Source organism: Leucopleurus acutus (assembly GCF_964270905.1).
Source record: "Leucopleurus acutus genome assembly, chromosome: 3".
Lineage (NCBI taxonomy): Eukaryota > Metazoa > Chordata > Mammalia > Artiodactyla > Delphinidae > Leucopleurus > Leucopleurus acutus.
This window is the reverse complement of record NC_139145.1, coordinates 88,421,600-88,438,428: the sequence shown is the minus strand read 5'-3', so window position 1 is coordinate 88,438,428 and position 16,829 is coordinate 88,421,600. Positions and strand designations below refer to the sequence as shown.

Below are 16,829 nucleotides of genomic sequence, written 5' to 3'. Positions count from 1 at the left end.
TATGAAAACTTCACAAAAGGTTTTGTCCCCTAGAGTCCCTAAGTCGCCCACCAGACAAGCAGGTTGGGCCACCTGTGGGGAAAGTGAGTTAGGCAGAGTGACAGTGGATGCCATGCTCCCTCAGTGGCCTGGAGAAAGGCCCCTGTGTCAGAAAATGATCTAGAAAGAAAGTGCTGTGGGGGTGTGTGTGCGTATGAGAGAGTATGAGAACCTATATGTGTGTACGTGCTCTAAATCTTGAAAAGTACTGGTTTCCAGGCTTCTAATTAGCGCAACGTGGCTCTTTTCCAGTCATCATCAGTAGAATCGCACAATTCTTTCCCATCAAAAAAGAAGGCAGTTGCCTTCATTTGGGGGCATCTCCAGTGGCAGTCATTAGAAGCTCAAAATAATGGATCCGTTTTTTTTTTTTTTTTGATTCTATAGCAAAAAAAAAAAAAAATTTTTTTTTTTAGAGAAATAAGCCTTTGAACTTAAAAACTAAAGGTCTGTGCCTGTCAAAATCGTTATTTAAGGAAAAAACCAGCTCACCTGGGAACAAAATAGCAATTGAGCTTATGCTACGCAGTATGCAAACGAGACACAGATATACACACTCGGGTACACATGGAGACATGGGACAGTCAAAACCTTTGCAAGAGATCACCCACCCCAACTCTACAATTCCTCTCCGCCCTGCTGGCTGATCCACATGGACCCAAGCGTGGGCAGGGCTGTCAGGAGGAGGCAGCAGACATGTTGGGGGTCCAGCCCATCTGGTAGGCTCTCTCCAGGGTCCTCTTGCAGTCCTGCAGGACGGTGCTGAAGGTGATATGGGGGTACTGCTGCACCAGCTGCTCCACTGTCACTTCACTGACCTGCAAGCACAAAGAAGAGCCACGGTCACCCACAGGGACCACCGAAACCAACAGCCGCCCACGCTCACTGGGGTGCGCTTTCCACGGCACCGGGAACCCTCGCCTCCTTCCTTTTCAGCAGTGTGACCAATGCTTCGTGAGAAGACAGTGTCGCTTTTTGTGTGACCTCCCTGATTTCCTAAGTACTACATTCACCCTAAGGGATTTTCTGAAAAGACACGATATCAAGAAATTAGTGTTTTCTAGACGCATAGATGACTGTGACTTGTCAAGATCTTAACAATGTCCATTGAAAATGGAGCGCTTGGGAGGTGAGGCAGCAGTTAGCATCCTGGTGTGCACTGGACTTCATCGTCCAGCTGACAGCTTTTTGAGGATAGAACTGTAGATTGGTGGAGAGGATACACAGGATTCTGGATAGAAGTGTTGGGGAAAATGTTTATTTTTCTTCCTTTTAAACGTTAAGGTATTGCAAACTTCAAGTCCCTTTGTGGAAAGGGCTGAATTGTGAAGAATCAATAATTAAAACACACATGGCTGGCAGGTCAGGGATGGCCCCAATAGACCTTAACCATCAAAGATACCACTTTGATTCTTGATTAGACAAGGCAATCAGACAGGCCTAATTAAAACTAACACCTTTACAATTGCTGTGCTGTGAAGGGATTAATTTGTCAATTATTTTTAAGCTGATTGCAGTTCATATCACAAAAGTAGACGGCTTCCTTCATCCTTTAGATAAATAAATGATTAACCTAAGAACCGCAACTTTTAGGTAGCTTTATTTAAAATCTTTATTGAACACTCGGGCATTTTCAAATACATCAATATTTCATTTATACTGGGTAAGCTGGTCTGAAAGAAGGTGCTGGTGATACACATTTTTGTGCTCCCTCTCCATGTCTGTCCACTATTGAAAAAGATCAGGACCACAAGGAAAAACCTAAAACAGCATCAAACCCTTGCTGTTTGCTTTGAAAGCACGCTTGGGTGTGTGACGACCATGACATTAAGTCATCTGCACTTTTCTGAAATAACATGGTGTTTTCTGGGTGATTTGGTAAACCATGTTATATATAATCTTTTTGTTAAATTTAGAGTTGATATTTCCACATTGCACTGATGATACTTAGTCTTTGTCAGCATTTCTATACAAGACTTTCTTGTATTAAAATCAGTTTTCATTCCAAATTCAACCAAGCCATGCAGTTAATTCTTTTTGTGATGTAGATACAATGTATAACATTTCATTCACAAAAACACAAAATAATTTTGAATAAAAAAGAAAAACTGATATACAAATTAGAGTTGAGAATATCAACTGATGATCTCAAAAGGAGTTCTAAGCAATATAATTTTTGATTTTTTCAATTTGAATTTCTATCCTAAGTCTTGCTTGAGTTGAGACTGCTTAGAACAGTACACTTAGAAAGTCATGCATCATCTAGCCATGCCTATCTCTCTAGTATATTTTTGATACTAACCAGTCACCTGACCTAATTTAAAGTTATCAAGCTGTCCGAGTTCCTTCTGGCCTCAGGATCTTTGCACATGCTGTTCTCTTTATCTGGAATACTGTTAAATCCACTTCCACCTGAATGTCCCCTTCTCATGCCTACTCCACCTTATTCTTAGTTCTTAGTTCAGTGTCATTTTCCCAGGGAACTTTGATCACAGCCCTCACCCTGCCCCCCTCCCCACATTAGGTAAGGCTTCCAGGTTATTCACTCTTCCAACACTGCCTACTTTTCGCTCATGGTACCTTCAAAGTTAGTTTATAATTGCTTTGTTTAATGTCTACTCCTGTTCCCATGTAAGATCTTACAAGAGCCATGATCATTTTTGTATTCATGAGCCAGGCCTACTTCTCAGTGAATGAATGAGAAAACAATAACAAACTACAAATAAAAAATAGAAACCCAAGAGCAAGGCAAAGCCAGACACTAACATACTAATCACAACACACTGAAGACCAACAATTCCCAGAGGAACTTGTATTCAGCTCAGGAATTCCCTCCTTCAGGAAACCTTCCCTAAGCAAGCGTAACTCCCCACAAGGTTGGTCTCGGTACACCTTCTCCGTGGACCCATGGCGGGTAACTGCAAGGCTTGTCTCTTATTTAAGCACTCTCACATTGTGTTGCAATCATCTCTTTACTTGCCACTCTCTTCTACCTGAACCAAAGTCTGGGGACCAGAGACTGCCTTTTATCTTTAAGGCTATAGAGCTGTGTACAAAGTAGAGAAGAAACATGACAACTGTAGTTGACTTGAGAGTCAACCAGGCACAGGTTGGAATCCTGATTTACCATTTGGTTTCCTCAACTGTAAAAACTGGATAATAGTACTGATGTCACGGGACTGTTACAAGGATAAAATAATATGCCTAACACTGCGACTGACATAAAAAGGTCCCCCAATGGTAGCTCTTATTAGTACAGCTGGCGTTCAGTAAACGGTCATTCATTGAATTAATTAATGCTATGGTAGGGTGACCAGTTCTCTGTAGGGATGCTCAATATTGTTCAACTTCTGAGATATTTCAGAAATAAACCTTGATAACATAAGTTGTAATGCTCAAAATAAAATCATCGCAGGACAAGAAGTAACTATACACTATTGATACTATGTATAAAATAGATGACTAATGAGAACCTACTGTATAGCTCAGGGAACTCTACTCAGTGCTCTGTGGTGATCTAACTGGGAAAGAAATCCCAAAAAGAGGGGATATATGCATACGTATAGCTGATTCACTTTGCTGTACAGTAGAAACTAACACAACATTGTAAAGCAACTATACTCCAATAAAAATTTTTTAAAAATACTTCGGATACAAGAAGAATCTATTCTATCTTAATGCTCTCTGGAGAATTCAGAACTTTTCTTAGTAATACAGTCCAGGTTTTAAATATCCACTTTCAGGAAATCCTCCCTTTTCTTCACCTGACATTCCCCAGGCTGTGGTTAGGTTACATTCCACCCTCTAGCCATGAACAAACCCAGAAGGATGCAGGTCCTTCTAAGGGACAGCTGAAGTCATCTGGTCAGAGGACTTTCAGAAAATCTGCATCGAATTGGAAAGGAAGTAAACACGGCCCAAATCACTCAGCATTCAAGGAACAACTAACTGAAAAATAGACGAAAAACGGAGGGAGAAGGGAAAACATTTAAACCCACCATAAAGATGGGGCCTGTCTTCTGCAGTGCATCTTTTCTAATCCACACATAGGCCTGTACAAAGTTTTATACCGAGGGTTGACAGGCATTTTGTTTTGGAGGTCCAATTTTTTGTTTGTTTGTTTGTTTTTCTGCGGTACGCGGGCCTCTCACTGTTGTAGCCTCTCCCGTTGTGGACCACAGGCTCCGGACGCGCAGGCTCAGCGGCCGTGGCTCACGGGCCCAGCCGCTCCGCGGCATGTGGGATCCTCCCGGACCGGGGCACGAACCCGTGTCCCCTGCATCGGCAGGCGGACTCTCAACCACTGCGCCACCAGGGAAGCCCCGAGGGTCCAATTTTTAAAAAGAGACAATATCACTAAGTGATAACTGTTTTTCAAGAGGAGATATAAAATTCACCTTAAGCAAACTTGATACGTGACGTATGGATTTATGAAGTACATAAATTAGGAGATAATTGTTCACTTTAGCAAAGACTTTCGTGGTAGGGTTATTTTGTCAGCTCTCTTAATGTGTTTTATATTCCTTTGACTTACCAAAATTCAATTTACCTATTTCTGTTGCATAAAGTAAGGTCCACCTATAGCTAAGAATATAGAGTGTGTTAGATCTCTGGCTTTCATAGCTTATGGGCAAGGACAGACAGTAAGTTGGCTTTGTATAGCTGTATGAAAAACGTTACAGGGATTCCTCCGTGGATATAATGTGTCTTCTAAGCAATCTTTTTGCTAACTGTGTTAGCAAAACAAAGCAGTAGGGAAAATGCAAATTTTCCATTTTAGAGCTTTGTTGGGTAGAAGCTCTTCAGGGGAGATGCATGTCCTCCCACTAGGGAAGGTTCTGTCTTTTACTTATACTTTTACTTATCTCCTGGCAATACGGGGTGACAAATTTTATACTGAAGTTATTTTCATTTACTCCTCAGAAGTATAAATTATGCTCACCTCTTTGTATAGACTCCATAAGTGCTTTGGTGCCTTAGAGAAAAAGTTGGGTGTAAGACACCAGGAGGGTCCAAATCATTTTAAATCGTTACGCCTACATACACATTTCTGCAGGCATTTTGTCATGCACAACTCCACTTGCTGGAATGAAAAGAACCATTCTCTGTTCCGACTCATAAAATGTATGTAATATAAAAAAAGGAATATAAAGATGAATTTTAAAAAGTTTCCCCACGATCCCTGGTTTTCTATAATTTCTTTTTCACCTGCTGAAAACTATCAATGGCAATTCTTATATGACACATAAGATTTGAAAAATGCAGCGTATCTTCCTAAAGAAGTATGCCGCAGTGTCATTTGAAGAAATTACTGTGATTAAAGGGGGAAAAAAGCTTGTACCACAGGTTTGATTTTTAATATAAGAAATATAGTTCTCTCCAAAGACTGTATAGCCATAATTTACATTTTCAAAATTATTATAACTCTTTTTAAGGTAATAGCAATTTGTCTGGTATTTTAATCCATTTTGAGTTAACATCTATTAGCACTTTTTGAAAATGTGAGGCAAACTGCTATGCAAATTAAGGTAAATCATACTATAGTTTCATCCTATTGCTGCTGCTACTATAGAAGGGTGAGGAGAGATCCTTCAGAGTTTCTGAGATTCAGTTTAACCAATTTATCCAGACCATCACCCTGTTTCTTCACCTCCTTATTGACACTTTCCCCAGAAAATTCCAGAAAGTGCAAGCCTAGGCCTGAATGATCTCCTCAATAATACCTATTGTTCAAAAAATACAATTTCTAATGGAATTTGCTGCAGAAACCATTTATGTTAAGTGATTCTTATTTCCTCTTTGACTCTTGTTATAAAATAGAACATGCTTCTTATGTCGGGGGGAAATATTTGACATCTGAGTATATTAAAACCACACTTGAGAATATAATGAACCACTTAGGGACTTCCCTGGTGGCGCAGTGGTTAAGAATCCACCTGCCAATGCAGGGGACATGGGTTTGAGCCTTGGTCTGGGAAGATCCCTCATGCTGCGGAGCAACTAAGCCCATGCGCCACAACTACTGAGCCCACGTGCCACAACTATGAAGCCCGTGCGCCTAGAGTCCGTGCTCCACAACTAGAGAAGCCACCGCAATGAGAAGCTCGTGCACCACAACAAAGAGTAGCCCCTGCTCGCTACAGCCAGAGAAAAGCCCACGTGCAGCAACAAAGACCTAACACAGCCAAAAATACATAAATTAATTAATTTATAAAAAAGAATATAATGAACCACTTAAAAATCATTTTTTTTTAATGAAGAAAGTTTCTCTGCAAAAAGTGGACACTATTTAAAATACCACAAGCAATAAATGTATTGCATTTTTCCTAGACCGTAAGTTCCTTGACAGCGAGGAGGATTTTAGTCATCTTCTTGTTTTCAGTCCTACACACTCTCTCTGGCACATTCTCATCCCATTAGAATATAAGCTCATGAGACAGGAGTTTTTGTTGTTTCTGTTCACTACCAAACCCCTAGCAGCTAGCGAATGCCTGGCACATAATAAGTACTCAATAAATATTTGTTGGCTAAATTAATATAGTAGTTGTTCCATGAGTGTGTATTGAGGAAACAAAAAGGCACCAAATAATACTAATACCCAGAAATCATGGAGATAAGCTCACCTTGTTCCCAGGGCATTTAGCTATGGTGGTGGCAGTCTCTAATGTCTTGACATTAGGGCAGCTCCAAACTCCTTTAATCTTCTGAAGTTCACAACCAAGGTGATTGTTTGTGCTACTCTCCTTTCTCTTCTTTCCATCTGATATCACCGGGTGCCTCCTTCCAGATACACCTTGCCTGGGCTTTCCAATAATTTTGCACAGGAGACCAAAGCAGCCCGTGATGGTGGTTCAGCATCATGAGCTGGTGGTCGCTGGGCCATGTGGCTGTTGGGCAGTGCTCAGGAAATGCCTAGGCTATACTTCAGATTAACTGATGGCAGCCTTCCTACTGGAGATGAGTGACACACTACACTGGGTAGGTGACACTGAGAAACATGCTGATGGTCACTGCACGTGCGCCAGTTTCCAAAACTTTGTGAAAACCCACATGGTTCAGAAGATTTCATACTTCAGCCTTCAGCATCCAGTGCCCTGCTCAGGGTAGCAGACCCAGGAGGGCCCCACAGAAGATTCTGAAGTGTTGTGATATCTAAGGTTCCTTCTGATGTCACAGTTGTCTGGCGACAGGGGGAACTGTGGGCAGATCTCCTGACTCAAAACAATGCTATTTCCGCCCTCTGATTTCTTGGGCTTCAGCAGTTCTACATGTCTTCACTGTTTACCCGAGGGGCTGGTCTTTGGTTGTTGTTTTCCTTGTCACAGTGGTATTTGGCATTTGTTGTCCCAGGGAACATGTAAACAATACTCCAATATACAGTACAGTCCCAGACAAGGAAAAATTCTCCCACTAAAATTGCCTCATGCTCCCTACCGAGAGACACTGTACTTATCAGGATTAGGCTCTCATGTGCTACGGGATAAATCAAACGGATTCTTCAGCATGGTTAATTTTGGCAAAATACTTGAAAGCAATTTGTTAATTTTTCAGCCTAATGACCAATAGGCAAAATAAAAGTATGTCCCCATTCCAGTAAGGATGGAGGAAGAGGACTAGGGAGAAACATTCAGTGAGCATCTACTATTTTCCAAGCATCTAAGCATTAATACCACTGATTACAGATGAACTGTGGCTCATACAGAATTAGTATTTCACATAGGGTCACACAGCTAGTAAATGGCAGTCAGGATTTGAATCCGGGACCCTGCAGCACAGGCGCTTTCTGCCCTGGGACACACTGCCCTGCACACAATGCGATGCGCGAAGCGTCAGACCAGGGCCTAGCTGAGCACCCACTCAGTGACACGTTCACTGACATTCATTTTCCAGATAACATTAAAAAAGTGATGGCGGTTTACATATAAATACAATTCAAAGTCCTTTACAAGCTCCTCAAAGTGGCTGCTCTATGGGAATGTAAATTACAATAGATCTCACTTGGCCTGGGGAACATTCTGCTGTGGAACTGTGGTTGTGGAGACTTTGACACGTGATGGAAACGTGACGGAGCCTTTTAGCAGGGCACCATGCCATAAACTGGTGTAGCTTTCCCTCCAATCTTCTACCCTTCAAAACGTTTTTCTGTGTCCCAGAGGTAGAATGGCCAGCATGACAGATATGGTCCCTGCCCTCTTGGTGTGGGAAGATGGACAATTACAACAACAGCAGCAAGGCCTGAGAAGTGCTTTCTAGGGGAAGTACAGGTTGCTGTGGACAAAACTTCGTAGCTCCTGACCTCCGCCAGGAGGGCTGGAAAGGGCTTTCCAAAAAAAGCGATACTTAAGGGGACTCCTGAAGGACGAGGAGGTATCGGCTTGTGTACCCCATGCACTAAATATACACATATTATTCAGGGGAGAAAGGAAACCCGCTCATGAGCTAGAATAAAACAAATAATCTGTCCTTCACTTTGTAAGCTTTGTAAGGCAATGCTTCTCCAGCCCATCTAACAAACTCAAGGGTATAACTGAAGTAAGTTCCTGTTTCCAATAGCACTGCTCTGAGGATGGGGGTGGGTGGGTGCAAAGAAAAGGCCTCCCCTCCCCTTTCTGCAGGCTGGAAAAGTAAGGAGCCCACAGTAAGTCTGTGAAAGTGTCGCAAATAGCACAGTCGACTCCTGCGTCCTAATTCAGGGCTCTTGCCCTCACGCTGGTCTGTCACTCTTCACAGACTCCTGGGCAACAGCCACTCACTGCTAACAGCCCCACAGGCTGACTTCTGGGCAATATGCCTCCGGAGTCGGCCTCCCTCTGAGCTTCTTGGCTCCCGGGACAGCATGCTGGCTGTCCGTGGGACCTGGCATTCACCGGGTGACAGCTGCTCTTTCACCAAGTGCCCACTGGCCCCAAGATGGGCACGTATTAAAACGGATAAAATAAGGGTGACATGAATTTAGTAATACCTCAAATTTGCATGTAAATGAGATGAGTCATCTAAGTGCAGTTTAAAATATTGTAAATAGGACACTAAGAAGAGAATAAAAGAGCAGACAATAACAGTGATTTTGCCAGGACCCTCACAGCCAACCACATGCACTGGGCTCTCCGCAGGCCAGGGTAGATTTTTTTGATGATTCTATTTCCCTCCCTTTGCAGCAGGACGTTTCATGTCCCTGTTTGGGTGGCATACCCCATCCGGCTAATGTTTCCCTATGATCAGAGCAGGGAGGTCCAGGACACCAGGAATCTGGCGCCACTGTTACAATCTCTCACCTCATCTCTTTCCCTTCAGCTGCAAGCCTAGCGTCCCAGCAGCCAGCAGCTCAACAGGCAGAAAGAGGCTGCAGGCGGACCCCACAGGGAAGCGAAAGGCTGGTGAGGGCTGTGGAATGATTCTCGGCATGAGTGGAGCGCCCAGCTCCTTTTCTCCACCCTGCAGGCAGCTTCACGTGCCTTTCCTTCCCGCTTCCTTTCTCAGTCAAACCAAAGCCTTTCTCCACACTCCACAGTGACTCATACGTAACAAATGATCAATCCACGTTTACTGATGTGGGATGAATTAAGCTGTGTCAATAATGCCCCCAAAGGAGAATCATTTAAGAGCTCTTTGGACTTCATCCGCAGAAGTAGCCAAAGAATTCGAGGGACAGTTTACCCCAGAAAACCTTTTGCAGTTATTGAAATTAGGGTATAACTAAGAATGTTCAGAACACCACACACACAGTTTAGGTGGTCTTAGGTACATAACTCATAGTGGTGGGACAGCAGTGATTGTAAAATGAAAGTAATTAACCTGAACATGCTCTGTCTGGGGGCCCTAAGGGGAAACAGGTGTTCAGCCTCGGAAAAGTTTCTCAGTGGATTTCCTATGAAGTCAAAGTGGCTTGGATTTAACTCTGAAATACAAATAACGAATTTAAAAAATTAAACTGTGTCTGCAACCAGGAATACGAACAAGAATACAGTGGTTCTCAGCCCAACTGCTCATTAGAATCACCTGGGGATCTCTGAAAAATCCCAGTGCCCAGGCCATAACCCAGACTAAATGTAACCCAACCTTGGAGGAGTGGGACCCAGGCATTAGTATTTTTTAAAGCTCCTAGGAGATTCCAATGTGCAGCTCAGGCTGATGGAAGAGCTCCTAGAGGGCGCAGGTGGTTTCTGCACTTGGGAATCTGAAATCAAGGTCTGAACTACCATCACTTACAGGTAACAAGTACCCACCCACCTCCCATGCCACCACCACATTAAACACTGAGTCAGGGGTTCTGGAGGAAAGAAGCTATTGCTCCTACAGCTTGTTGGTCCATCTTGTTTCAGATATTCATCACTGCCTGAAACAAAATGTTTATTCTTTGAGTGTAGCAAAAACAGACTGGTTTCCTGTCCTTCCACCTTGGTCTTCCATCTCCAGTTGGGCACAGCCAAAGGAGGTGGCCACCTGACCTTCCCAACAGCTAACGGAGGGAAAGATTCCCCTAAACCCAGTTCACACAAGGACGTAGTGCTTCCTCAAGGACCACTCAAGAGGTGGGAGGAGAGGGCACACATGACTGAGTATTTAATATAATTTTTAAGAAGAAAATGATTATCTTATTGGAGCCTAAAAGCCACCTGCTAAATTATGGGCATCGGCTGATTACAGGACACCCATAATGCACTATGCCTCATGCATGAACCTCACACCAAGAGCCTGAGGCCTTTAAGGATGTGTTTTTTTTTTTTTTATATAGAGGTAAGAAATATTACTTTTGGGTGGCAAAAAACTCATCTAAAAATCCCAAAGCGTAGAAGGAGACAGATACTGAGAATGCAATGAACCTGACAGAGGCAGGCTCATAAATTCAGTCAACTTTGTCAAATGCAGTCACTCCATTTCAGGATCTGCAATGACTGGCAGTGCCATGCTCTGGCACTATCACAACAGGCCTGGATTCACGCTGTCTCTTTTTCATGAAATGTGGGTTTCCTGTTAACACTGGCATTGCTTCTGTTCACTTGAATTAGCATGGTGAGAAAGCCGCGAAGAACCTGGGAGGATGGAGATCACAGAAACGCCTGCAGTACTAAGTGAGAACCGGGGCTCACCAACCTGAAGCCTCTGATTAGAGATTAGTGTGACAGGAGTCCAAAAACTAGACTGTCAGAGAGAAAAATTAGTGACATTTTCATTCCCTGTTTCACCAAGTGATCCTTCACCTGGAAGGATGTTTCAAGCCAATTGGAAGCTCCAGGTACACAGTATTCCATAGGACGTTCTGAGGCCACAAACCCATGGAACTGACCCATCGTGCAAGTCTGTACATTTTTGGTATAGATTTGCATGTGCAATGCAGGTTAGAACCAAAATTGACATGTGTGGGACACCAGGATGGAGAAAGCCACTCGGGGAGTCTTGGTGGCGCTCTAAATGATTCAGTAAAAGACTATTTGAGAAAACCTGGGTCCTAATAAGGTAATTAACACTGTCACTAAGTGACCGGTAAGTGTAATATATTTATGGAACACATCTGCGTGTTTCTAAATTAAACTTGCAAAGTTAAGCTGAAAAACACAATTGAGGGAGAAAACTCTCAGAGCCAAAACTTATGTTTTCTTTTGTGCGTAATGGCTTTCTTGATTTCAGTTTTTATTTTCTTACATAAAGCCTAGGACAGTGGTAATTACCCATGGACACCTGACGAAAAAGAAATCTTTCTAAAATTGAGTTTCCATCAGGTAGAATTTAGGGATTTGACCTGTTTCCTAAAACAAGTTTATTAGCAGCAAAAATGTATTCTGTATAAAAGTGATAAATCCATAAATTAAAATTAAAAAACCTGAAAATAAGTGATATTTTTGGCTTTCAGAAGAGAGACTCTACATATATCAGAGCATTTCAGGGTTAGGCTCTGAAGGATGCTGAGTCCCGTCCCACACAGCAGATGTCTGAACTCTGTCCTTGACTGACCTGAACCCTTGAGGCTGCGCTCAGAATTCCCCCGCTACAGGAAACTGGTATTAAATCCAAGGTGTCATCTTTCTGATTTATTTCCCTCTGTCTAGATACTTTTTGTTACCTATCAAATTATTCAGAGGCAGTGGGATCTAATGGTTTTCAAACTTGCTTTTGGCTGTACAATACTTCTGCACACCAAAGTAATAAATAAGTATACAAACCCAATAAATAACTGGATAAAGCAATAAAAGGGGGGTTGCTCTGGCTGATGTTAGGTGCAAGGACCAGGCCCCGCGGCCTCTTAGCCACTCTGTCATTCCTGGAGGCTCTGAGGAACCTCCTCAGAACCTTGGAGCCACACAGAATGCAGATGAGGAACAATCCCCAATCCATCTATCCATCATCCAACACATATTTGTTTAGCATCTGTCACGTACCAGCCACTGTGGTAGGGCCTGGCAATATAACATAGACTAGAAGCCCATGGATCTTATATTCCAAGGAGGAGGGGAGTCATGGGGGTGAGAATGTAAGAATTTACCACCACTACAAGTAAGAGCTAATATTCACTGTTTACTTCATGCAAGGAATTTTACACATATTAATTCACTTCATCCTCTCAATAGCCTAGGAGATAGCTGCTGTTTTTATTTCCACTTTACAGATGAGGGAACAGAGGCACAGAGAAGCAGTATGGGGGGTGGAGATAGAAAAGCCAGGAGTGTGGCGACACTGGAGACAACAGAAAAGCATCCTCACTAAGGAGGGAGTGGTTACCATGTGGATGCAGCGGCTCAGAGATGGAGCAAGATGTGGTTAGAGAAAATGGAAACTGGATTTGGTGACACGGAAGTCACTGGTGACCTTGCAGAACAAAAAGAGAGTGTATGGAGTGGTGAAAAGTAAGGACAACTGTGCATAGTTAATCCTTTTCAGGAACTGAACGGTCGAGTGCCAGAAAGATAAAACTGGAGAGGACCATAGCTGAAAGCCAGGTGGGACCAAAGTGAAGTTCTTCGTGTAGAAGAAACAGAATCGCGGGTGCCGCTTTTGAAAATTAATTTACAGTCTGATAGCACGGTAACTGCCCATTTACTTGTCTGTCTTCCCCAGCAGGCTGCAGGCTCCATGGGGTAGGAACTCTATCTCGTTCACTGTTTTTTCTGACCTGTCTCCTATTACAGTTACTGGAACACAGTAAGGAGCTCAATAGATATTTCTTTTTTTTCTTTTTTTTTTTTTTTACGGTACACGGGCCTCTCACTGTTGTGGCCTCTCCCGTTGCGGAGCACAGGCTCCGGACACGCAGGCTCAGTGGCCATGGCTCACGGGCCCAGCCGCTCCGCGGCATGTGGGATCTTCCCGGACCGGGGCACGAACCCGTGTCCCCTGCATCGGCAGGCGGACTCTCAACCACTGCGCCACCAGGGAAGCCCAATAGATATTTCTTGAATAAATGGATAAAATATATAATAAAAATTGGACGCTGGGGAAGGAAGCTTAGGTTTTCTCTTAAAAAACTACTTGCCAAACAAAGTTTTCATTAGACCCAGCATGGCGGGGCCCCGGTAACCTGCTGCTGAGTGGCTGGGCCTCGGGGGCAGGCCGGCCGGTTCCATTCCACGGAGCCACGGTCCCCCAGTCTCCTAAGCCTCAGCTGGACGTCCTTGTTTCTACTTTGTGAAGTCAGGTGCTTCAGAGTTCTGGGATCTAATCGGAGCTCCATTAAGAAACTGCTGTCACCTTTTCTATTCCTAAATTAGAAAAATAATATGATCCTGCAACCTAATTCTTTCTCATAATTACTTAAGCCAAATCAAAGTTCCCAGGAGATTATTTACTGCAAAGCAATGATGTTCCAGGGAGCCTTCAGGCAAAGTCCAACATAACATCCTATTCACCCCACAGCATTTGGGGAGCAGTAGGCCCCTCCTGCCTCCTTTTTGAAAAACACAAAAACAATTTCACTATACATCCATCCCGTAACAGAAGTGAGCAAAACATAAGCAAGTACTTGCACACTCCCTTGAAAGGTTCCAGGGAGATGCCGTTTTTCTTGAAGAAACAAACCAGCCTGGAACTGACTGGCGGTCAGACTTGCCGAGTCTTACTCTTACTTACTCTCTCTGTTCACAGAGCCCTGCTGGTCTCTAGGTTTCTTCTTCCTCCATAAGTTTGACTGTAATTTAATGGGTCCTAACTATTAAAAAAAAAAAAAAAATGGATCGTATTTTTTTTTTTTAAGAATTGCTGTCTAAGTCTCAGGGCCCTAGTTTTCTTTGGAAGATCTTAGCGTGTGAATTTATATTCATGGCTAGCATATATGAACTAGGCAGTTCATATCATGGTTAAGTATCAGAGAGGATTCCAGAGCACCCATGTATACACGAATAAATAATAATGCTAATAGTTGACATTTACTGAGTGCTTACAGAGTACATGACATTAGGCTAAGTGCTTTATTGCAATATCTCATATAATCTCGTAACAACCCCCTGGGGTAAATATTACCCCCATTTTCAGATGGTAACACAGGGTTTTAGAGACTAAGTTGTCCAAAGTCCCACAGATAGTAAAGTGAAGGATGTAGAATTTGAAAACCTAGTGGTTTGACACTAGTGCTCGCCAATTTAACCTCTGTCGTAAAGCTCCACACCAGTGTCTCTTGCTTTATTACTGAAATACAGGAAAGGCCTTTCAGTTACCACTTCGTAGAAGTTTAGGTGAGGAGGGCTGGAAGAAGAAGGGATGGGAACTTGGCTAAAATGAGGTTGAGAGATCACCTCTGAGTTTCAGCTGATGTGTTTTTCCCTGTTTCAATTACCAGCAATAATCAGGAGAGGGTTGTAAAAATGTGTTTTAAAGTATTCCTGTGCGGAAATCACTGGAAGAAACTGTTTCATCAGCAAAAGGAACAAGATGCTGATACTTCAAATGAAGGACTTAAGTGCAGATTTCAGAGCCCCAGCCATACTCTCTCCCCACTTTTCATCTCCCTTTTCTCTTGGCGCGCATGGCATTGCGGGCTGTTTGGGTAACGGTTATGTCTCCCACGATCTATAGGACTGCACGATCTGATACAGTCAGACCACTCCTGTCTTATTAGGAGAGGAAGTTTTGTTTTGTTTTTTTCACTTTATTTTCTTTGATAAGGCATACTTTGCAATATTCAATTTTGGCCATGGGCAATCTGGAAACATCTGTGGATATACACTGTGGGGAGAGGGGAGTCCCTGCAGGTACGCACTTTGTTTCATGGCTGAAGTGCTACCCAAACAGTCCTGGACACAGTGCCCCACAAATTATTTTTCCCTTAAACTGATTTTTCCAGTTAGTTCTGTATATTAGTTACAGAGTCCTATATTATTTTCCCCATAGGGCTTTCCTGCTCATGATTCCTAAACAAGCTGATAAAAACTCCATTTTCCCCACAGAAATCTTTATGTTGTTGAGGCTTTCTCTTACCATAATTACTTCCTGAAAAATGCAGTGGTCAATGCTTCCTGAATATTTTTACATTAAAATGGGCACATAAAACTTGACCCTTGAGATTTTAAGGTTGCAAAGCAGATTCCTGGCTTTAAAGAGCTGACTGATTGCTATTACTGGCTCTCTGTATTGACTTCTCATTGATTTGATTCAATCTCTCTACCATTTCAATGAGGAACTCTGTGCGAAAACAAGGATTTCTTATGACCTGAAGAAATCTTTTCTTAGGAAAAGAAAATCATCTGTTTCATTCCTTCACTAAGTACTTCAGGAATCAGGCCAGGTCGAGGAGAAAGGTCTTGGCAGTGGCAGTTGGATGAGAAGTGAATTAATTTGATTATTTCCATGGTGTGGATCAATAATAGTCAGCCTCCACAGAGGCCCCTGGCCTGAAGGCAGCTGGCTAGTCAATAGGAACACACAGAGGTGCTCTCCTCCCCCAGCAGCCTCTCTGATCTTTTCTGGGTGGACTCTTCACGCCTGTGTAATTCTAATTTATGTCAACTAGAAATCAAAGAAATTCCAAGAGGCTTTGGTCGTAGGACATTGGGGTGGACCTTTCAAAATCTATTTATGTCTATTCCTTAAGTAATGTGTCCCCCACGGCCCTCCTGGCGCCTCTACAGGCCAAGGAGAGGTAGCTTCTCAGCAGAAGGGCTGCTACCTGCTCTGGGCAAAGGCAGAGGAACGCAGTTAGGTAAATCGACGTACCCTTTCTCCTTCCTATGGACAGCTCCGCAGAAACATAAGAACTAATAAGCATTTTAAGTAAAACGCTTTGCCAAGAGTGGCTCCCTCAATAACGCTCTTTGATGATACCCCAGACGCTGGCATTTTCAAATCAAACGAACAGTGTATAAAATTAGTTCTGCATGAAGTTAAAAAAAAAAAGTAGAAAGTGAAAGGGAGCTTTTAAAAGCTCCAGCATTTCTTCATCCAACTGCTTTTCACAAGGGTTTGGCATTTGAGAATTGTTACATTTATGATGCTATTTGCTGCTCATAATTCAGGCCCTCTGTCTCCAAACTTCTGTATTAACACTCGCTGCAGAGGTTTCCACCGCGACATTTTATCACTGAGGTTTCCCAAACCAGCCAGGCTGCCTCTGGTGAGGTCTGGTTTCTCAGCCAATACCATGCCACTGGGCTTCCTCCCTTTTCATCAACCTTGTTACCCCAAACATTTTTCATTAACACTGAACATTGCATTTCCATTTGCCCTACAGCTTTCCCAGGAATTTTTTTTCTTTTTGTCCTTTTTAGTTTTGTTCTCCATCCAAACTGCCATGTAAGAAGTGAGAAAAATATCATATTAGCAGAAGAAACAGATCTGTATAGAAGCTAGAATTCACTGAAGTTGTGAAA

At 42.9% G+C, this 16,829-nt stretch overlaps 1 protein-coding gene across 1 annotated transcript in view; it reads right to left on the bottom strand.

Moving 5' to 3' along the window:
• Positions 1 to 408: 408 nt before the first annotated feature.
• FBXL17 (F-box and leucine rich repeat protein 17) overlaps positions 409 to 16,829 on the bottom strand; it is a 449,075-nt gene continuing 432,654 nt past the window's right edge. Inside the window, exon 9 of the mRNA XM_082836314.1 lies at positions 409 to 857. Coding sequence (XP_082692440.1) covers positions 717 to 857 — 141 coding nt within the window. The 3' untranslated portion in view covers positions 409 to 716. The remainder of the gene's footprint in view (positions 858 to 16,829) is intronic.